The sequence below is a fragment of the Leopardus geoffroyi genome, chromosome B1 (genome assembly GCF_018350155.1).
Source record: "Leopardus geoffroyi isolate Oge1 chromosome B1, O.geoffroyi_Oge1_pat1.0, whole genome shotgun sequence".
NCBI classification, from domain to species: domain Eukaryota; kingdom Metazoa; phylum Chordata; class Mammalia; order Carnivora; family Felidae; genus Leopardus; species Leopardus geoffroyi.
The window spans coordinates 8418375-8441693 of NC_059327.1; the positions used below are offsets into that span (position 1 = coordinate 8418375).

Here is a 23319-nt window from a genome sequence, read left to right on the forward strand (position 1 = left end):
CAGAGAGAGAGGGAGCCACAGAATCCAAAGCAGGCTCCAGGCTCCGAGCTGTCAGCACAGAGCCTGGTGTGGGGCTTGAACCCACGAACCGTGAGATCATGACCTAAGCCCAAGTCGGACGCTTTACCTACTGAGCCACCCAGGTGCCCCTTCCCCACTCCCCACCCCCCACCCCCGATTTGGAAGGATAAGAAAGAAGCATCAAAAGACTCAGAGGCTAGTCACGTATAAACAAAATTTGGCTTGGCTGTTTGGGGCACCTCAGTGACGTCTCTTAGTATTTTCAGTGTTCCTGCCCAACTCTTACTGAGCTCTGTGGGGAATGGTAAACTTAATTCTAACTAAAGATTATACTTGATCTTGGGGCGCCTGGGTGGCGCAGTTGGTTAAGCATCCGACTTCAGCCAGGTCACGATCTCGCAGTCCGTGAGTTCGAGCCCCGCGTCGGGCTCTGGGCTGATGGCTCAGAGCCTGGAGCCTGTTTCCGATTCTGTGTCTCCCTCTCTCTCTGCCCCTCCCCCGTTCATGCTCTGTCTCTCTCTGTCCCAAAAATAAACGTTGAAAAAAAAAAAAAATAAAAAAAAATAAAGATTATACTTGATCTAAATGTGCACCCAGCACAACCTAAAGAGAAATGAGAAGTGCATAATGGAGCATTCAGATTAATGATCATTGCGATGGTTTTAAAATATGTTCACAAATTATTTAATACTCCTCCCTTCAAGAGATAAAGCTTCGTTCCCCACCCCTAAACCCTTATGGGCCATACTGACGGACTGGATTCTAAGGAATAGAAATCGTGAAGGTTGTGTCACCTCGGAGACTAGGTAATAAAGATCCTTGCAAGCTCTCTCCTTGGCTTTTCTTGTAGATCACACCTCCGGGGGAACCCGGCTGCCACGTCAGGAGGACAGCCAGGCAACCCTCAGAAGGTGAGAAACCAAGGCCTCCTGTCAATAGCTGCGCAAGTGAGCCACCTCAGAAGTGGATTTTCCAGCTAAAGTCAAGCCTTTGATGATGGCAGCTTTGGCCAACGTCTTCACTGCAAATGCTTGAGAAACGCGGAGGCGGAACCAACCAGCCAGACCACTGCCCAATTCCAGACCTGCAGAAACTTTGACATAACAAATGGGATAATTTACAAGGTAGCAATAAATAGTTAATGAAAAGGGAGAAGCAGAGAAGCAAATAGCACTTTCCTCCACCAAAGGGGCAGAGATGATGACTGAATTTGGCCTGTAATGAACAGGATTCTTTCTCGATTATTCAGTAACTGGACCTAGAAGAGTAAACACAATTAAACAAGGGACTAACGTACAAAGAATCTTGAAGGTGATCACGCTACCTTGACCACTAATCTCTCCCCACAAGAAAAAGGTTGAATGCTTCTCAAATGTTTGAATTCAAGTCTCTAATATATATTCTTCTGGTTTAAGTGCAGCACAGTGATAGGCTTATTGAATCACACACAAAGTAACATTTTGTTTTAATGCGCTGTATTTTAATTTTCAAAAAAGATTTAAGATTTTTCATTATTTACAAAATTGTATGGAGCCATTAGCTTCATGTATTTACATGGAAGATCTTCGTATAAATTTGAAAAGCTATGCATTGCCCTCATATTTGTATAGACCCCTGGCTTTTACAAAGTGATTTCATATGGCATTCATGCAGCAACCCATAACAGGGTTGATGAATTTGGGTACAACTTACTTAGCTTAGCCATCTAAAAAATGAAAGGGTTTTTAATATGAGACACTAAAATATATTTGGTATATAGAGCCACATTTTCGAAAGCATGCTAACTCTATCCGAGAAAAAATACAAGCTGCTTGTTCTAAAAACCCTCCTCCTTACCCACATCTGAAGAGGGCATACAAAAACTAAAGCCTGCAAGGCTGTGACGACCTTGAATTTTAGAGCAGACTAAGAGGACAAGGTCACAAAATATGCGTGTATGGAGTAGTTCAAGGACAAGAGCAAAAACCTCAAAACAAAAAATTGGAGTTTCTGACGTCCCAGTTGCCTGGGCTCTTAGAGTTTAGTGGCGTTCGGTGGGCTTGGTGCACCCTGGACGGGGAGGGGCCTGGCAGAGCCGAGCGCCGCGGGGCCGGGGCGGAGCAAGGCGGATCTCAGGGGGCGTGGCGGGGGCGGGCACGGGGCGGGGCCTGGCGGATCTCGGCGGGCGCGACAGGGGCGGGGCCAAGCGGGCTTGGGCGGGGCCGGATGCGCGGGAGATTTGAACTTCCTCTCTGCGCCAGCGAGGGCCCGCGCAGAGCTTGAGGTGCACAGCGGCTTTCTCCGCAGGGCCCTGCAGCTAGTGAGCCACAGTGCCGACCGGGAGATGGTGGAAGGACCAGGCTGTACTCTAAATGGAGAGAAAATTCGGGCGCGAGTGCGCCCGGGCCAGGCGGTGACGGACTTGCGGGGAAGCGCCCTGCAGAGCCTGGGTGTGGTCTCTTCCCAGGTGAGCCGTTAATATAATTTGCTATGGGGCCAGCAGGGGGAAATGGCATAAAGACCCCATTAGGTTTCCAGGGCCCAAAGTGTCATCTCTTTGCTCTGGAACAGACTCGGTGGGGCTCCGCGTTTCCCAGACTTTAACTTGATTTTGCTGGTGGAAGGCCGTGCTCGCGCGCCTGCGTAGTAGGGACTACTGGACCGCTGCGCGAAGGCCACCAGAGAGAGATGCCCAGGCAAGAAGTGATGGAGATGTTTCATTAAGAATCACCTTGCTTAACTTTTTACAACCCTCCAAAAGATGGTCTCCGTATAGGTGCATTTTCTGCTGTTAGTATTATCAGATCTCTACATTTTTTTCGCGTGGTTAAAATAAGCTTCTAGCACGAAACTCTCGCTTCTCGCTTGCCTGCTATTCTGCAGTTGAGAAGTGTATCACAACTAACATATAATTCTAAAATTGCGTATAGAAAATTTAGCCCTGACCCTCCCGCTCAACTTAATATTGCCATCTAATGAAGGGGCTGTGAAACCCAATTCTGGTTCCCTTAAGTGAATTTCTTTCTTTTTCAAATAAATTGTAGCACAGCTTCTGGCCACTCAAGGCATTCATTGCAGATGGTGTGATATTCATTTGGTAAGAATTTATAACTTGTACTAAAAATATTCTGATTAAGCCGTCATGCTTTAAAAGCCCTTTAGATGTGTGGATGATTGTATTTCACGGATGTATGCAATATTATAGTGCAGTTCAATTTCTCCTGCAAAGCTTCCTCCTAGCCTTTGGTCCAGGAAGAAAAGTTGCTTATTATGAAATTAGCATACGCTTACAACTTGAAAGAAATGAGGCTCTCGGTCTGGGGAAATACATTTTCAAACTTGGAAAGAGAATAAGTTTTGTATGTTCTTCCATTTGTCCTTGTATTTTATTCCTTTTAACTTTATACGTCCTTAAGTGCTCCGCATTAAGCATTAAGTGCTCTTATTGTTTTTAGTGTAGTGTTTCTCAAAATCATGTCAGGGTACCTCGGGTTGATCTTGGGTGAACTCTCAGTAATATCAAGGTTTATAAAAATCACGCATTCCTCAAAATTCCGAATATGAAAATCACCTGGGGAACAAAAACAAACGCTGCCCCTTGTGGAGCCTACACTTTAGTTGGGAAGATACACGGGCAGTCGTTAAGGAAGCACGTAAATATAAATTGGTAAATTCCCTGAGGGCTTTCTTGCATGGTTCTGTAAGAGCTCAGGAAAGTCAGGAAAGGCTTGGGTGAGGAAGTACAATTACACTCAGTTGTGGAAGTTTGGCAGGGAGAACAACTTCAGGCAGAGCGTTCGCAAAGGAAGAGAGCTTCAGACATTGGAGAGATTGGAAGAAAGCCATTGTGACTGGAAAAGGGAGAAAGAGCTAGAAGGAAGGCCATTTGAAATAAAACAGAGTTGGAGTTGCTGGGCAGGAGCCAGACCATGGAGATGTTCGTAGACTTGGTTAGGGACTTTGTATTTATCTTAGGAGTAATGGGGGTCTTCAGAGTGTGGTGAGATCCACTCACACTTTGGAAAGATCACTCAACCTTGAAAAACGAAAGACTGGAGGAAAGCCCAAGTAGATCCTGCAGCCTCCCTTAGGAGAGGGCCACAGGAATCCGGAGGGGGGGTGGGGGGGGTGGGGGGGCTGGTGGTAGAGGTGAAGAGGAAGGGACAGAGTCGCTATTTCACAAGTAAAGGCAGTAACATGAATTGTGTATGGGTACCATGATTTACATATTCAACAGTAATGTATTTCATGTTAGGTTTTATGCTAGCTCCTGGGGATGCAAAGACAAGTAAGATAAAGTTCCTGCTGTGAGAATCCAACTTAATTTGTTTTAAATAGATATCACCTCATTGGTATTTAGGCCAAAATTGCATGAACATTTCCTTTAAGTTTGTTGTGATTATCTCTAGTGGCAAGGCATAAAGTGCCTTTGAAGAACGTTTACGTTTCATGTAGCTGAGAGAAATAATAACCCTATGATTCTACAGTTGAGGGATGTGAGATTCAGAGTGAGTTTAATTAAATGGCACAAGATCACGTGACTGGTAAGGGGTTGAACCTCCTGTTTGATCTCCCTCTTTCCCTCCACAGCTGATTCTCTTAGCTCTAGCTTTTCTCGGTTGTAAAAGATTCAGTAGGGAAAGTGGCCAATTCAGCAGCAGGAACACCATATTTCTTAAAATGTAGTACTGACTAATTAACTAGGAAAGTGAGACCTTGGTTTTTTGGTGGCATCTCCCCACAATTTTTAGTTTTGTTTACCTATGCTGTTTTGTTTAGCTAGTTTTGTTTACCTTCGATTTACCTACGCTCATAATTCTCTTCTGAGGGCTTCCTGTCCTACATCCAGATCGAACAAGAGAGTGCAGCCTGATACTATAACACGAATGCTTCGTGAATTGTTGGGCATTTGTTAACATCAGTTGGCAGCAATATGAAATAAGCGATACCTCTTAAAAAGCTGTGCACTTAAAGCTGTTAAACATATCTTGACATAAGGAGGTGTTAAAAATTGGAATACATCATTATGATTGGGATCAAAAATCTGGTTTGATGGGAGCTGGATTTGAAAATTAATATGGAATTAATGATAATCTCTTTGTGGTTATTGGGAGAGTTGTAAATATTTTGCCATCGTTTCACTTGCTGGGCCTTTGATCATGTAATAATAGCAACAGTAATAATCTTTATAAACATCAAAAGTCTCTTGCATTTTAGAGGGTTGTTGGATCCACGGTAAATTTAATCAAAACGTGGTAGGTTGTCCCCAGACTTCCAGAATGCTCATTACCGTTACAGATGATCCCACGTTTCCCAGGCATTGATGGCATGGAATTAAAGGTATTACAGGTATTCAGATGCTACTAGTTTTCGCAAGGCAGAGTTTAAAAATAAATTAACAACGGCCTTGTGTATTCTTTACATTGTACTAAACATGCGAAAATACAAAGGAGAGTTAAATATTAACCGGGCATTTAAAAGAATTCAGATAATCGTTGTACTGAAAAACCATCCCCAACGCCCCACCTATGTAGCTACTGCCATTTTGAACCAGTTAAGCCTGTCGTATGATGTTCCCTCCTCCTTGCTTCGGTTTGGAGTTCACAGAGAACACACTTTAATGTGTGTCTCCTTGTGACAGCCCATCCTCATTTTGAAGAAGAAAGCCTAGCCATACAAGATCTCAGCATCTGCAGTTCGTGTATGCATTATATTATTTTTCCGAATTTTGATCCACTGTCTTGTCAGCATAAAATTAGGCGACTGTATAAGCACTTTGCATAAAAACTGTGCTGGAGCTCCTGGAACCGTATGGTAAGAAACCGTGTTGGAATATCAATGACCATTTCTGCTTGACGAGCTGTGAAGAGTCAATCCTCCGATTTTAATTGTTGGGTGGGTACAATATTTTAGTGAAGTCGGTATGTAATCTGCATATGTTTTTAATCTCCTTTCCCGAAACTGGGTCTGAAACCCAGTTTATTTGCAAAGCATTCCTTTCATTTGAAACGTGATCCTCTGGCTGTTCTGTCACTCCTTATGATTTGATACATGTATTCAGTTTGCTGGCGAATGTTGTTCATCTTTTTGTGTCCTTCACAGTGTTGTGAAGAGAGTAGGCATTTAGTAAACATTTACATGGATGGAGAAGAGCAAAGTTTTGAATAGTCCAAAATGCATAAGGATTTAAAACTAAATTTAGTTCGGAATCTTTCGTTATGAGTATGTGTATCTTGTTATGTTTGTTACTTGGAAATTCCTACCACAAGAAAATACTGGAGACGTTGACTAAAAGATTTCCTTCTTCCTTTTGTTCATAGTGGGGAGAAAAGAAATCATAGCTCGTTTTATTGTCATTGTATGAAGGGATGAGCTAATCCACAGAGATTCATTTCCTAGCTAGACGAGCTTATTCCTTTAAGTCCAAAAGGGTTTTAAAATTTTATAGAACATGCGACGTAATACTTAGCTGGCCGGGGAGATACCATGATCGGGAACATGCATGATATGATTCCTTCCCTTAAGTGCATATTAATGGTTCCTTAATGACTGAGGATCATTATTATCAGCATATTCAGCATTATGTGGAATCATGGAATCGAAGATAATGGAGAACAGGTAACAATCTTACAGGTGAGCAGGCTAAGGAAGGTGATTGTCCGTGACCATTGTGGCTTAATCAGTGCAGTCCCACACTGAAGTATTTGGTTTGAGGTAGAGAAAAGAACATTTGACCATCTTGATTTTGAATTCTAGCTCTTGTGTTACTTCCTCCTATAGAAATGCTTATACTGAAACCTTTGCTTATTTGGTCAGGATTAGATGAGAGGATGCATGAAACTCTTAGCTTAGTGTCTAACAAAGTAATCTTAGATGCCCTGGTAAATATCCTGGTAAATGTTTGCTCCTTTTTTTTTTTTTTTTAATGTTTAGTTTTGAGAGAGACAGAGTGTGAGTGGGGAAGGGGCAGAGAGAGAGACACACAGAAGCTGAAGCAGTCTCCAGGGTCTGAGCTGTCAGCACAGAGCCTGATGTGGGGCTCGAACTCAGGAATGGTGAGATCATGACCTAGGCTGAAGTTGGACGCTTAACCGACTGAGGCACCAGGCACCCCAATGTTTGCTCCTTTTTTTCCCCCCAGATGAGGGCTTTCTCACTAGACCCATATATTGGAGGAACGCCCTATTCCCTAATGCAGGGTTTGTAATCATTTGGGGCCTTCACATTGTGCATAAAGCATTTAGCCTTTAGGTAAATGCTTGAAAGCTCTGCTTTTAAAAAAACTGTAGAATGTGTTGTGATATATGAACCTAAAGACCTCTGTTTTGGAATTTAGAGACCATTTTAAAGTTAGGTTCTTAGATGGTTTAAATTGGTAGGTAAGTGACCTCTGATTAAGAAAAATGTTGTTGTATTAGGTGGGAAAAAGTCATGTGGGGAAAAAAAAAGGAGAGACTATGAAAGTAAATATGGTATTTTCTTTTCTCTGTGGGGAAAATATATAGTTGCAAGGTGTTGAAACATTTATCTATGGAAAAGTCTTGCTCTGTTCTGAAAAGTTCATCTTCCTTGTTCACCCATGGATAGGCAGGATAAATGGTAATCAGCACAATAAATCATGTGCTGTCTCTGAAGATGTATGTTGTTTTGATGATTTCATATTATTAAGCCACTTGGAAATGAGAAGGTGAACCCTTCTCAATCATACTTAAAATTGTGGCAAAGGAGAATTTTGTCTCTGTTTCAGGGGGAGAAAAAGGATGAAATGTTCAAATAACACAGTAACAGGATTGTAAGGGTCAATGTGAGAAAGTCAAACATATATTGGGCAATTGTGTATGGTTATAGCAGAGATAATAGGCTTGTGGAAATTAATTTTTGAATTTGTCTGGCCAGCTGGAGCTTGTACAAAGAGGTGATAACCCCACATTCTACAGTAGGATGAGTGGATATCTTGCAAATCTTAGATTTATTGCAAAAGCCTTGGCCAGTTCATACACAATTGCTTTCAGAATAAGTGGCACAAACTATCACTGGTATACCAGAATTACCTCTTAAAATGGAATTAGGAAAAAAAAAAAAACAGTTAAAAACATATGCAGGTGCTTGAGATGGTCAGCCACAAGTGGAAAATTTTATTATGTGCCAAGTATATTATCCAAAGCTGATTATTTTATAAATGATAGTGTACCAGGAAACAGTTAACTTGGGTCCAATGCCCACGTGATGGACAACTGAACTAAAAGATCTTTATCATTTCCCTCAAAACCCAAATGAAGTATTAGAATGGGTGTTTTTAAAGCAACCATTGAAATGCTGAGTAAACATCTCCAAGAAAAGCTAGGGTGTGCTAGGACTGGTTGCTGAAAATACATCAGTCCCTTCCTAAATCCCTCCCCGTAAAGAATTACTAAACAGAATTCCTAAACCTTCCCATAAAGTTCTTCTTACTTTATGGCAAGTTCTGGTAAACATTAGTATTTTACTCCCATCTAGTTTTTGGTCCTTACAAGAATTTGGTTCTCTAATATTTAAACCTCACTCCATTGCAGAAAATTAGAAAACAAGAGACTGGAGTGTTCATCATGTTCAATGGTAGAGTGGAAGTTTTTGCCAAGAAATCTTGGGAAAGGTTAAGCAAGGATGGCAATGGTAGGTGGAGAGACAGTGAGCCTGTATTTTTTTTTTTTTAATCATTGAAGTGTAGTTGATGCACAATGTTACATTAGTTTTAGGTGTACCACACGGTGATTGGGGCAAGCCTGTAGTTTAAAGCCACGCTTAGTTTTAGGAGGAGGGATCTGATGGATCCCCCAGATGTTTACTTAACTCCAGGCAGCGTGTGATGGGCTCACGGATATTAGTTAAACGCTGTAGTCTCTGTCCCCAAGGAGCCTAGAGACAAACAATGGAGAAATGCAAATCACAGACAAATAATCCTTATGCATCGTAAGTACCATGATAGCGGTTGCCGGGTTTGGCAGGTGAAAGCCTCAAGATTATTCTGCTTCCCAGGTGGGAAAATTCTAGTACCAGAGAGAAATACAATCTGTGTATGTGAGCAAGGAAGAAGTTATGCTCACATTTCATTTTAACTCCCAAGCACCTCATCAAGTATTAAAAAACGGATTCTGGAATGTATTCAAGCCAAGGTCACACGGCATCTGTAGCTGGAAGAGTTTGTGCTGAACCGAAGTCATTTGACAGTTGCAGATCTGTTTCCACGGTGACTGTTTCCCTACCTGCCATCATTCCTCTGCTTGCCCTTCTGCTGACATCTGTGTTGTGATGCTCCCCATCGTCAGCCCGTAACCGTCTTTTTTCAGTGTTTGTAGAGACCTTAGTATCATAACTGTTAGAACATTTCTTTTTTCGATGTCATGTTGTGTGTTATTTTTAATCATGGAGAATAGGACAAAACATCAGTAAAATGAGCCCTGGGTTACACCTTTAAGGATTTGGTTTGTGGTTCTCTTTGAGGCTCTTTCAGCCAGAACGACATACTTCGCTTTTCACTGACAGCTGTGCAAAGAGATTTAATGGTCTCGTGCATTTTAAGTATATTGGCCTTTATATTTTTGGATTCATCCTCCTATGCACAACAGAATTTATTTACAAGGGCATGTACTCCCCTTTGTCTATTAAATAGGTGGTCTAGTATCTGTAAAATTTTGGAGGGCCATCCGCTGAGACTTTATTTTGCTAAATAACCAATTTTCCCATGGTTGGATCGATTAGGTGTTCTAAAATCTCTGATAGTTGACAGTAATTTGAGGAGCATATAGATGTCTGCACCAGGACAGTCTCTGGTGCCTTGAGGAATTAATCCTGGCAATAAAAACTTTTTTTTTAACCTACCCTTTAACACTGGTTATAAAGGATGTTTCAGCTCTGCTCTCCCTAAGCTGTATATGGAACTCAGTTTCCCACAGTGCAGGCAGGCTCTGTGCAGTCCAGAGACAGGACCTTACAGACCCCATTAGCACATAGTTAGATGTTCCCTGGCAGGGCGGCGGGTGGGGAATTGGGATAGAAATCAGGATAAACTGGGCTTGAATTTCTTCTTAATAGACATTACTAGGAGCTCTGGGGCATTTGACTATTTGGGTAAAAAAGGTAGAGGTTTTTTATTAGAAACCCTTATTTATTATTATTTTTTAATCAGATTTTTATTGTTTCTTTCAGTTGGTCTCTGATGAAATATATGTTATGGAGTGGTTGAAGAAGAATGAGTGGCACAAATTTCGTAAGAATTGTGCTTAAGTGTTTAAGTAGCTACAACAAAGCCCAGTGATGTATTACTGCTGAATTAGATGTAGATGTTTTGATAATGGGGCAGCTGTGGATGGTCCAGTCTAGTCATTGAACAGTGAGCAGTAGTCCTTAGGGAGTGGGAAGCTTCCTAGAGAATAATCTAGGTTTTCAGAACGCATAAAGTAAAAATCGGGGAAAATTATGATCCTGGTAAGTGCAAGATTATACAAATACAAACAGGTACTTACTTTTAATATTAACACCATCAACTGATGAGCTTTAGGTTGATGTCAGTAATTAAGGATACCTAATGTGGTCCTGACAGCGAGGTGTGAATGACATTTTTTCATGGCTGTCTCCAGGGTTCAATGAGCGCCACCATTTGTGTGAAGCCATTGGCTTCTCCCTGCAAATGACGCTGGAGACATAATGTCAGAATCTGGCAAAATTGAGTCTTACTATTAGGTGCTACGTATGACTGTAGAGGAACAAGGGCCTCGGGGCCTACCTGTCTCTTAGCTGGTACCTTGATTCCCATTTTACTGAGAAAATTCATCACCACGAGAGAATGTGTGCAACCACAGGCCCCTGCCAGCACCTGGACCTGTGTAATATGCCTTCCTTCCTGATGCTGTAGATGGGCTGTCCTTGTTCCTGTCAAGACCAACAGGTGCCATGCGTCCTGTGTGACCCTCCTTCCCGGTGGAGACATTGCTCCAGCCATCCTGTCCCCCGTGTCACTGCATTCCGCTCCGCTGAGATGGCCCGTCTGCAAGCAAACAAACCCTCTCGCCTCTGCCTGCCCTCAGCCGTCCCCGCGTTTCTGTTTGCCCTTTACGGCGTCCTGTGTTCACGCTACCTCGCCGCCTCTGATGCCTCTGCGCGTAGCCTCTTAAACCCACTTCAGCCAGGCGTTGGCTTCCTGTCACTTCTCCAAAACCCTTGTCACGGATCACTTCCGTATTGCTAAATCCGGTGGTCGGGTCGCAGTCTCCATCCTGCTTGATGTGTTGGCCGTCCCGGGCACGTGTCTTCTTTGCGGTGTTTCATCCGTGGCTTCTGGGACACCACCCTGGCTTGCTTTTGTTCCTGCCTTGCTGGCCATCTTCTCTCCTGTGCCGTTCTTGGCCCGCTTTCCTCTGACGGTTTGCTGGCCCCTCCTCCTCTCCCCACCACCGTGCCATTGGCGTGCCCTACCCCTCAGCTCTTGGGCCCCTTCTCTTCTTGAGCCGGACTCCTTGTCTTGCTGATTTCATCCAGTCTCAAAGCTTGAAAAGCCGCTGCAGTGCTGACGACTGAACAGATTTACATCTGTAGCCTCGACCTCTTCCCTGACCTCCAGACTCATACCCGACTGCCTGCTCGACATCTCACCTTAACTTACCAAAGCCTAACCCTCACCTTCCTCTGCCATCCCCTTCTGCCCAAATCTTCATCTCAGTTGATAGCTCTGCTGTCTTTCCAATAATCCAGGCCCAAACTCTCCCCTGTTCACTGTACCAGCAAATCGTCTCCCTTCCACCTTCAAAATACATCCAAAAATACATCCATAACTCTGGCCACTTTGCAGCACCTCTGCTGCTATGACATTGCCCACATTTCCTTCATCTCTTGTCCGGATCATTGCAGCTGTTCTTCTGAGATCTTTTCCAGCTTCTACCCCGATCCCCTTAGCCAGAGATCCCGCCCAGCACCCAGAGAGAACTTTTTTTTTTAGTATTTATTTATTTATTTTGAGATTGAGGGAGCGAGTAGGGGAGGGGTAGGGAGAGAGAGAATCCCAAGCAGGCTCCGTGCTGTCAGCATAGAGTCTGACACGGGGCTTGATCTCCGAACTGTGAGATCGTGACTGGAGCCAAAATCAAGAGTCAGACCCTTAACTGCCTAAGCCACCCAGGTGCCCCCAGAGGGAGCATTTTAAAAAGTAATGTTAGATCATACTTTTCTTCTCTCTCATTTTTGTCAGAGAAACCGCCAGACCGTAGAATGGACCCTGTGGGCCACATGTTCTGATTCTCACAGTGTCAGGCTTTGTCTGTCTACACCTTCCCCTGTTCTCTGTGCGCCAGCCATCCTGACCTGCTCACTGTCCCTCATACATCAGAAACACCTTGCCGCAGGACCTTTGCATCACCGTTCCCTCTGTCCAGATCATGACTCCCTCGAAACCCCTTTCAGACCTGTTCAGATGTCATTTTCTTCATGAGATTATGACTGCCTCGTCTAGAGCCGCAACCTGTGACATGTTCCCCTAGTCTTGATCTCTCTTTCCCATCTCGATTTCTTTTCCAAATGTTCGAATGCACTGTCATTATATTCATTGCTCACGCTTCCCTGCCCAGAAGACTATAAACTCCGTGAAGGCAGGAGGTTTTCAATTTTTGGGTTTGTTTGTTTCTTTGTTTTGGTTTTTCACCGGTGCTTCCTCAGGATGTAGAACAAGGTGTAATACATGGTGGAGGGTCAGTTAGCTTTTCTACAACGAATGAATCCCATGAGCAGCCACGAAGGGCACCGTTTCGGTGGTGAGGGACGTCTTTCCAGTGTCACGTGCCACCTTTGTTGTTGCCACAGGGTGTCAAATTGAAGACACAGCCAAGTGAGTAGCTGACCTGTGGTAGCAGTTGTCTGTGAGCGCGTTAACCTGAATGGAGTAAGTTCTCGTCAGAGCCGTTCATTTAGCGACGTGAACGGACTTCACACGAGACAGTTGGGACTCATTCACCGTTTTATTAGGTGTTGTGACAACCTGTCTGTTTCAAGGTTACCCTGTCTGTCCCTTTGCCAGGAGCCATCATAAAACCTGGTAAAGTTGGGATTAAGTAGAGGAAAGGAGGTCTGGGCAGGGCACGGGGAAGTGGTGGACGAGCTCAGTCATGGGGTTTCCCGTTGCAGGTGGGGCAGCAGAACGGGGCACAATTGGCTTCCGGGCAGCACCGTGTGAAACAGTGATGTGCAGGTGAGCAGGAAAATCGTCCGCTGGCCAGTGAGATACTGTGTTTCACCGTTCACTGGGGCATCAGTCTGTGCCGCGGGATAGATTGTATTAACAGGAGCGTGACCGAGGTCAGGTGCCGCTGGAAGTTACCGGTGCCTGATTCCAGGTTGCTGAGAAAAGACGCCTTGTACACCAGGGTCAAGTGGTACGGTAGGTGCTCAGAGCCTGAGGCCAGACAGGATCGAGTCCCTTGCAAGGCCTGGGTCCCCAGGGCCAGTGGGTCCGCTGTGCAGTTGACACACACACTGTGCCTGTGCGCGCACCCCACTTTGTGCTGAGGTGGAAGGACCCCTCTCCGTCCCCCTCGGGGGTGCGATGCAGAAAGCTGGGGTCGTGCCCGAGAGCCACTGACGCACACAGGCCTGTACATCAGGCCTGGAAGAGGGAAGGATACTGCCCCCCAAGGCAACAAGGGGAGCACAGGCTGTGCGGGGCCGTCTGTCTCTAGACAGGAAACGTTCCAGGCCCGAGGGCCATTCTTACGCAGCCCAGGGGGGTGGGGGTAGGACAGACCATTGCCTTCCCAACACACTGGAGAGAGGGTGAGTTAGAGATGCGCTTGTAAAACTTGAAGGGTTCAAGGAGATTAAAGCACTGTGGTGGCAGTGGTCACCAATTCCCTCTTGGCCAAGAGGCCTGGAAAACCCCTGTGGTGTCTAGGGCTGTGTGTGTGAAATGGGCTCACGTTGATCACCCAGCCTCTGCCGGAAGCTTGACGGAAGCCAGAGGACTTCAGAGGGCATGGCCGAAACCACTTGCTAGTAACGGGTATTGGGCGAGAATAAGGGATTGTTGACATGGGAGGTGGTGGGGAAAACATGAATTTAGAAATGAAGGTTTTTTAAATGTCTCCAGGACCTTAAATCCAAGATCCAAAAATGTGTAAAACCTAATCTATGTTGAGGCAAAGGCCACCCCTAACAGATCTGTATCTGCTCTGTGTATCGTCATGTCAGAGGTGTCCTGGCTGGTTTAGAAGCACTTTTTACCTCCTGATTGCTTGTCTCGGGAACCTGCAGTGAGACAGACTGTCTTAGTTGACACCTGGTTCCAAGCACGTAGATGTGAGGGGGGCAAGTCTTCTCTTAGGCAGACTCCCGTGCCTTCCCAGCTCGGGGCTGTAACAGGTTCACTTACGAAAACGAGGCAGACGCGCAAGTGTATTTTTCTCTCACCGAGAGAAAGTCACCTTCCGCGACAGGGCTTGGTCATCACCTGGGCCCCGGGGTTCAACCAAGAAGGAGAAGGGGACTGAGAGGCAGATGTTCTGAGGATGTGACATGCGCCTCCGTAGCTAGAACCTCCCACGGGTACTTTTTTTTTTTTTAACGTTTATTTTTTGTTATTATTTTTGAGAGAGAGAGACAGAGACAGAGGGAGAGAGAGAGGGAGACGCAGGCTCCGGGCTCCGCGCTGTCAGCTCAGAGCCCGACACGGGGCTCGAACTCTTGAACCTTGAGATCATGACCTGAGCCGCAGTCAGACGCTTAACCCACTGGGCCACCCGGATGCCCCACCTCCCACCGGTTCTTTTGTGGTTTGGGCAGAACTGGAAGGCTGCCACTTGTAATTACCCCTGTGCATCTATTGGTTGGTCACCCTGAGCCTGTGCTGACCCCCCGTTCTTAAGGCGTGAAGGAGGGATGTGAAGCCGGTTCCCTGAGCTTCGGGCAGTTGGGGGGATGTGCAGCCCGTTGTCGCCGTGATCACTGAACGTGGCCTGGGTGGGAGGGCGGTGTCTGCTCCTGCCCCAGTCGGCTTGGGCCACCATGACGAATGCCATAGACCGGGAGGCTTGCGGACGTTTATTTTCTTACAGTTCTGGAGGCCAGAAGTCCAAGCTCAAGCAAGGTTCAGGCCAGTTGGGTTTCTGGTGCAAGCTGTCTTCGCGGCTTCCTTCTCATGTGGTGTCTCCTCTGAGCACAGGGGACTGAACTGAGCGCAAACTCCGCTCTCTCTCCTTGTAAGGATCCTAATCCTGCTGGATCAGGGCCCTCGCCCTTATGACTTCATTAAACCTTAAGCACCTCATAAAGGCCCTCTTGTCAAACGCAGTCAAATGCTCTAACTGGAGGTTAGAGCGTCATTGGAGGGGACAAAACTCAGTCCCTAGATGTTTTCAGTCTTTTTTATTTTTATTTATTTGTAAATCCATTATCCCTCTGTTCCTTTGAACTAAATACTATGTGTCTTTTTTTCACAAGGGCTAATTTCATAAACTAAAGAATAGAGTGGACATATCATCTTAAATATTTAGAATGACATATGAATGTAAACCACAAGTTTGAGAATCACTGAACAGTATCCTTCGACCATAAGTGGAGGGCAAGTTGGGGTTTGCTCCTCGACTCTATCTAAAGTTGTTTTGTAGTTATCTCCCTGTCACCCCCAACCAAGATTTTACCCTGGACCTTCTGAGAATGCTGAGGTCCTTTTGAGAAAAAGGAAAGAAAGAAGTGTGTGAAGATAGGAGATTAAGGGTTAATGCGTAAATATAATTATATGTACTTATGGTATCTTATAGTTAGACCTTAGTTTTAATTTTTTTACTGTATTTTGAGGGCAAATTTAAATGATAACTTCCAAAGCATATCTCAAGAAGGAAGAGTAAGGATACGAACCATACCAGGATACCTACTGCCCACAGAGAAAAAGAGCCTTACTAATGTCTAAACAGTTGCATTCCTGTCCCTTCTGCAGAGAAGGGCTGATACTTTGTTTATAACTTCCTCCATCCCTCAGTGTTTAGTGCATGGATTGTGATCCTAATAATAGATTGTTTGGTTTTGCACGGTGATGGGAGGAAGTGGGTTTCTTTTTCCTTTATTGTTAACATTGTGGTTGGGGAGGAAGAGAAGAGCAGGTCTTGCATTAGATCCCTTTCTTGGGGGAGCCCCAGGCGTCACCACTGATGCCCTACCCCCGACAAGAACTGGGAAACGGCCACTCTCAGTCCTTGGGGCCCAGCAGTGCCCTTCTGATAAAAGCCTGCTGCCAACAGCTTCTTGTCTTTGGGGGTCCCTCCCACTTCTTCTTGCTTTGCAACCTCTTATTGTGCCTTCCTGCCTTCTGAGTTCATCGTGACAGGTAAAAATACTTTGTTTTCATATTTTATCCACTATTTTTAGCTGTTTCGATCCAAATGCTCTTCTGGGACATTGACTAGGCTTCTGGTCAATGGAAGGCTCTATCCTATTTTTAGTTTTAAAACACTCCCATCATTTTTCTGTGCTTTCTTTTCACAGAGCCATATGGTCCTGGAAGAAACTCATTTTGATTGTGAGCCAATTACTTTCTTTTCCACTTATTTATTTATTTATTTATTTAGGCCTCCCTCTTTTAAATGACTACCTAGTAATTTGACAAGATGTATGTAAACAGCTGATTACATTGCTTGACTTGCTGGAGATTATGCTTTTCATTGGGATGCACCTGGGTAGGAAGTATTATAAGTACATTGAAGAATGGAATTGTGATTTTGTTTAGAGTTTGTATGTGTGTTTACATGTGTGTATGTATTCTCTACCAGGCTGCTGCACTGAGTAATAATAAAGATTCCAGCCAGAACTTCTCGAGACTGTTTAATGGACACGTTTACAGTGGTGTACAAACTTTGGGGAAAGAGCTCTTTATGTACTTTGGACCAAAAGCTTTACGGTAAGATAAACCTGTACAATGCATCTTATCTCTCTCCGTTTAAAGATGTGTAGGAGGCTTTTCTTGTAGTTCGCCGGGTGTCACATTTAATCATGTAGAAAGTACTCCATTTTTAAGAGGGCTCTCATATAAGAGGTTGAGATTCTATCATGGAAAGCCATAAGCAGCAGCAGAATAAATTGTGATGTCATCGTTACTTGGAAGGCTAGTCAATTTATTTCTTTTAAGAAAAACCGATAGGCTGGACGGGCTTCTGGGAGATGTTGGAGGAGCGCAGTGGGGCTCTGCTCTTTGCAGATTCCCCACACGGCTCTTCTCCCCTCCTGTTTTCACCAGGCATTTATCGTATCAGTGACAGCAGTTTCTCTGCATTTCTAACAGCTCCTAGTTTGGTTTAAGCCTGTCTGTAGATTTTTATATTTTTCCATCTCCCTTCTTTTTCTGAAGTCTTGTATGCAATCAGAAACTTATTTATAGAATTCCAAAACTGTGCACAGAAGTCACAAATTCTCCATTCTTTCACAGCGCTTTTGCAAAGTCATTGCTAATGTGTTGGCAGTGAACAACGAGCAGTCCGCTACCTTCGTTGACTTAACTACAAAAATGTCACAATGTTTGTACCTGCCAGAGCGTGATCCCCTGTTTAACGTTTGCAGGAAAATGAGAGAGGCCTGTGGATTTGTATCTTTGTCTTCTCAGAGTTTAGCCTAAGGTATCGCAAACTGTACTCGTGGTTCTAACTGAAGGCGACTGATGGTCACCAGGAGATAATATGACTGGATGATGGTTATTTACTGCACCTCGTCTCCCACACGTTTAGAGAACTTCGGAGTTGATGACATTGCTTTTCCTTTGAAATGGGCTCTCTTTGTTGTCAGCAGCTGCTGTCCTTGGACAAGTATCACTTCATGGTTTTGTCTTAGTCTGGAAATTATCGCATCAGCATATGCTTACTGGTTCACGCAGTAATGACCCACGGAAGGCTGCATTATCGTTTTGGTAGATGGATGTGATTGAAAACTCTCGACTCTGAACTGAGCGGGACACAATGGAGCCCACGTAAGGTAGTTGAAACACTGATATGTTATTGATTCTCTGGTGTTAGGTGCAGATTTATTTCTGTAGGATGAGAGGGACGTTTTTATCAGGCATTCTCCAGCAGACTGAGAAAGGGGGAATCATTTCTCAGTGCTCGGCTGTCAGTAAGTGTTCCCTGAAGTTCTAAACAAGGGCGATCACCTCTTTAAACGAACTGAACTGGTACCATCCCTGGGGACTACGTGTCTCCACATATGGATGGAGAAAAGTGCGGTGTCTGGCTTCCTTTCAATTTCCTACAGCCCTAACGACTATTTGATATAATAATTCAAGGTCAGTGGCAGATCAGCTATTTGAATACGAGCCGAGTAACCTAAAATCAACTGTATCCCCCTTCGCAATTTAATCTAAGTTAAAAATGCACACACACATATGCATATATACACTCCCACCCTGCGCTTCTTAGAATGGGTGACTGTCAAAGACATGTGATCGCTGCGTGAGGTTGTGAGTCTGTGGGCGCGAGATAGAAATGTAATGTTCATTTCTGACCTCGTTTTGCTACCCACCGGGCTGCTCTGCATCTTAGAGAGCAGGTAGCAGGAAACCCACTTAGTGATCGCTTCCATTTATCCCTTAATGCGCGGCTTTTTACAGTTAAAAGTGCCCTGGGCTTTAATACATCTTACGGGGCAGGCCATGAATCTTCCTGGTATTCACGCATAATGGAAGTGGAATGTGGCCGGCGCTCTGTAAGAGGATCTGCCTTGCAAACATCCACACTTCAGAGGGATACAAATTAGAGTGAGTATTTCTGTTACTAAAAGATGTATCAAAGTGCTCAAGCGTTCCTGTGAGTGCCATAGAAGACTGAACTTATTTGCTACGTGTTTATTTTTGGAGCCCAGTTGTGGCGTCCTGTGTGACTAATACCTGCACTCCTTCTGAACACTTTAAAGAAGCTTGTCACCTATAACAAAACAAAAATCGTTTTAAGTTTTTGGCTGTACACGTGGCAAATACTCATTAGAGGAGGCTGAGCCGTAAAGAGCAAGCAGGAATAAATGCATACGTTGGCAGTCTCGCTCCCAAGTATCACCTCCCTTAACTGTGGGTGCATGCACCAGCACACGGTGCTGTGTGGGCACACATCTGTGTGTGTGTTCACACAGACACACACCCTCCAAGCTGCCGTTTTCCATCAAACTGAACCCAGCTGTTACATCCTGGACCAACATTCAAAAGATGTTTTTTTAATGAACCTCTCTTTCCAAAGCACCTCGCTATTTCCAGCTTGTGACTTATATGACTCCGGTGGCTTGTATCGTGTTCGGAAACTTATCTGAAACGTTTTGGAGGCTTTGCCATTTCAGAGAACCTTTGTACATTATCGATTTTGTAATTTATTGGAGTTTAAGTGATAACATCCTCTAAACAGATTTGCATGAGACAACATGTTTGCTAAACAGCCTTTAAGGAATCTGTCCTACGCTACTCACAAAAGGGTTTTACAGCCTAGACGTGGTTCTTGCGATCTGTCACTTAACGTGTTAGAAAAACCGAAGCGTGGGGAGAGATTCTAAATGAAATCATGTACTCTAGGAGGAGTCACTCCTACGATGTGTCTGCCTCCCTTGCTGACTTGTCTCTTAAGGATAGCACTTCTGGAAACTGGTCGTCTGGCCACACTAACTGCAGAGTTCCTGTTGACTCTGACACGGTGTTACTGAACCTTCTCTCTCACACAGTGGGTTGGGTCAGTGTGGGTTCTTCTGTGAGACTTTCTCATCTGAAGGCTCTGTGATGTAGGCACGCTGGGATATGAGGCCTCAGGACTTGTCGGTGGCCATGTTCCCGGGCTTGTGAGGTGGTGCAGGATAAAACCAGCCTGCACAAAGGCTTTAGCCCCTCCTTCCATCCGTTCCTGCGATCCGGCTGCTTTCCTGCCTTTCCTGTGCTTGATTCTTCAGACTTCCCCTCTGATTCCACGAGCTCAGTATTCCTTAGTGCCTAAACCTGTTTCAATTGGGTTTCTGTTACCTGCAAGTTAAGAAAACTGACCATTATCCAAAGGTACAGACTTGCAGTTTACCGTGTATTTTCTCTAAATACATCCTGCGATATAACATAAAGCATGGGGACTACAGCGTTTAATAACACTGTATTGCATGTTTGAAAGTTGCTAAGAGAGGGGCGCCTGGGTGGCGCAGTCGGTTAAGCGTCCCACTTCAGCCAGGTCACGATCTTGCGGTCCGTGAGTTCGAGCCCCGCGTCGGGCTCTGGGCTGATGGCTCAGAGCCTGGAGCCTGTTTCCGATTCTGTGTCTCCCTCTCTCTCTGCCCCTCCCCCACTCACACTCTGTCTCTCACTCAAAAATAAATATCAAGGGGCGCCTGGGTGGCGCAGTCGGTTAAGCGTCCGACTTCAGCCAGGTCACGATCTCGCGGTCCGTGAGTTCCAGCCCCGCGTCAGGCTCTGGGCTGATGGCTCAGAGCCTGGAGCCTGTTTCCGATTCTGTGTCTCCCTCTCTCTCTGCCCCTCCCTCGTTCATGCTGTGTCTCTCTCTGTCCCAAAAATAAATAAACGTTGAAAAAAAAAATTAGAAAAAAAAAAAAAAGAAAGAAAGTTGCTAAGAGAGTAGATCTTAAAAGTTCTCGTCACAGGAAAAACATTTTCTTAACTACGTTTGGTGACCTATGTTAACTGGACCCACTGTGATCGTTTTGCAATGTATACAAATACTGAGTCATTCTGTTGTACAAGTGGAGCTAATATAATGCTCTCTGTCAGTTGTACCTCCGACTTAAACGAAGGAAAGAAAGAAGGAAGGAAGGAGGAAAGAACGGAAGAGAAAGTAAGGGCACTCACCATTAAAAGTAATCTGTGGGCAGAAAATTAAACATCTTTAGTTCGTGAGATGATAAATTGTTGACATTTTTTTATTTATTTATTTATTTTTTTAATTTTTTTTTTTCAACGTTTTTTTTTTTTTTATTTATTTTTGGGACAGAGAGAGACAGAGCATGAACGGGGGAGGGGCAGAGAGAGAGGGAGACACAGAATCGGAAACAGGCTCCAGGCTCCGAGCCATCAGCCCAGAGCCTGACGCGGGGCTCGAACTCCCGGACCGCGAGATCGAGACCTGGCTGAAGTCGGACGCTCAACCGACTGCGCCACCCAGGCGCCCCAATTGTTGACATTTTTATTTTCTATTTCGGTTGTGATGGTCCTGTCAGGCGTAACTGGACAAAATCTGGAAATCTTCACCTCTTTCGCTCCCTTTTCCTCCTGCCCCTGATGGCCTGCATGATTACCAGTCCTGCCTGCCTTTTCCTGTTTTACTTAATAATACACACCATCTTATTGCAATTTTTTTCCTTATTTTAAAAGTAATACATAAGTCAATTATAAAACATTAAGAGAGTTCCAAAAAGTCTAACGGCAAAAGTAAATACCACCCATAATTACAATCACCAAAAAAGGGCACTCTTAACAATGTTTGTACACATCATAGATAAAATACAAATTGTATATATACCATATATTCATACACAATTTATATCACATGTGCACGGATCATATGATATTTATGTATTACAATCTTTATATAAATGGGAATTTTAATTATGTGAGGCTTTTGTTTTACACAGCATGCATATTGGTGTCAAAATATACGTGTGCCTTATTATTTTGCATAGTATTCCACTAGATCGTTTATATACCACTGCTGATTAGCATTTCACCCCATTTTTCACTCTAATAAATAACTCTGTAGTGAACATCCTTGAGTATGTATCTTTTACCATTGTGATGTTTCCTTAGGATAAATTCCTAGATGTGGATTTGCTGGATCTTGGTTACTGGTGCTTTTTTTTTTTTTTTTTAATTTTTCAACATTTATTCATTTTTTAAAAAATATTTTAATGTTTGTTTATTTTTGAGAGAGAAAGAGACGGAGCACGAGCAGGGGAGGGGCAGAGAGAGAGGGAGACACAGAATCCGAAGCAGGCTCCAGGCTCTGAGCCGTCAGCACAGAGCCCGACGCGGGGCTCGAACCCACACACTGTGAGATCGTGACCTGAGCCAAAGTCGCTCGACCGACTGAGCCACCTCGATGCCCCTACTGGTGCTTTTTGATATCCCTTTTGAAAGGGTATGGAATCTATCATGAGCAGAAAGCACCGGGGTCTGCACCTGGTCATACAGTAGAGAACGGCCCGTGCGTGGCCTGCCTCGGCTCTGATTGTGTCGTATTTATCCAAACCTCTATGTGAGGTTATGAAAGCCCAGAAACGTGTTAATGTGAAACCCGTGCGCAGCACCGTAATAGCTGTGGAATGGGGGGCGCCTGGGTGGCTCAGTCGGTTGAGCGTCCGACTTCCGCTCAGGTCATGATCTCGCTCGTGGTTCGTGAGTTCGAGCCCTGCGTTGGGCTCTGTGCTGACATCTCAGAGGTCTCTACCCCTCCCACACTCATGCTCTGTCTGTCTCTCTCTCTCTTTCAAAAATAAACATTAAAAAAAAAAAAAATTGTGTAAGGTTAGGGACCTTATCATAACAGATTGACCTGGCCTGCTATTCTCAACTGATACCTGTAATTTTAATTGTTAAAATGATTTAAATTTACCTGCTTCATAATTCAACATCTGGCACATCTTTGGATCTGGTTCTGTTGACTGCTTTATCTCTTGACGTTGAGTCCCTTTGTTTTTCTTTTTTGTTTTTTGTTCTTTATCTCCTATTTTTATGTGCCATAATTTTTTCTGGATCCCAGATAACCCTGTTGAGAGCAACAGTACAGATGGGTAAATAATACTTGAGCTCAAAAATAGTCAGGCCTCTTCCATCAGGTCATGTGGGAGATTGAGGAGTTGAGCTTGGTTTGGATCCTGTTGTGTTGTCATTGGCTTTGGGGACAGTGACATCGAAAACTTGAGCTGCTGCTCAAGCCTTATGCCTCGAGCATGGCCTGGTGTGGCTGCGCCTGGTTCTCTGTGTTTCTGGCCTGCTCTCAGCTTTTACAGACCCTGCGTACTTGTGTCAGGGGATTTCTCCACACGCTTCTCCTCCCCACCCCCACCCCCACCCCCACCCCCACCACTGCTGTTGCCTATTGTCCAGTGAGAGGTGCATGATGGGGAAAGTGGTTCTTCTAGGCCACTGTGCATTTGGACCTCAGGGTTGCACTTTGCCCAGAGCTGCTGACCCTCTCTTCCCCCAAGGCAGCCACATTCTTACTTCCATGTGGGGGTGGTCTCTAGTCAAAGGGCATTTCTTTCTTCTAAGTGGGAACAGATGTCTCGTCGTATCCTTGCAGGAATCCTTGACAAAGCTGATTCCCAGTCTCGCCTCTAAAGACTGACGGCTTTTGC

At 44.6% G+C, this 23319-nt stretch overlaps 1 protein-coding gene across 1 annotated transcript in view; it reads left to right on the forward strand.

Annotated features, from left to right (window-relative positions):
• Positions 1–2234: 2234 nt before the first annotated feature.
• The window catches only part of NEIL3 (nei like DNA glycosylase 3), a 51913-nt gene continuing 30828 nt past the window's right edge, over positions 2235–23319 (forward strand). The window contains exons 1-2 of the mRNA XM_045452381.1: positions 2235–2467; positions 16782–16909. Coding sequence (XP_045308337.1) covers positions 2345–2467; positions 16782–16909 — 251 coding nt within the window. The 5' untranslated portion in view covers positions 2235–2344. The remainder of the gene's footprint in view (positions 2468–16781; positions 16910–23319) is intronic.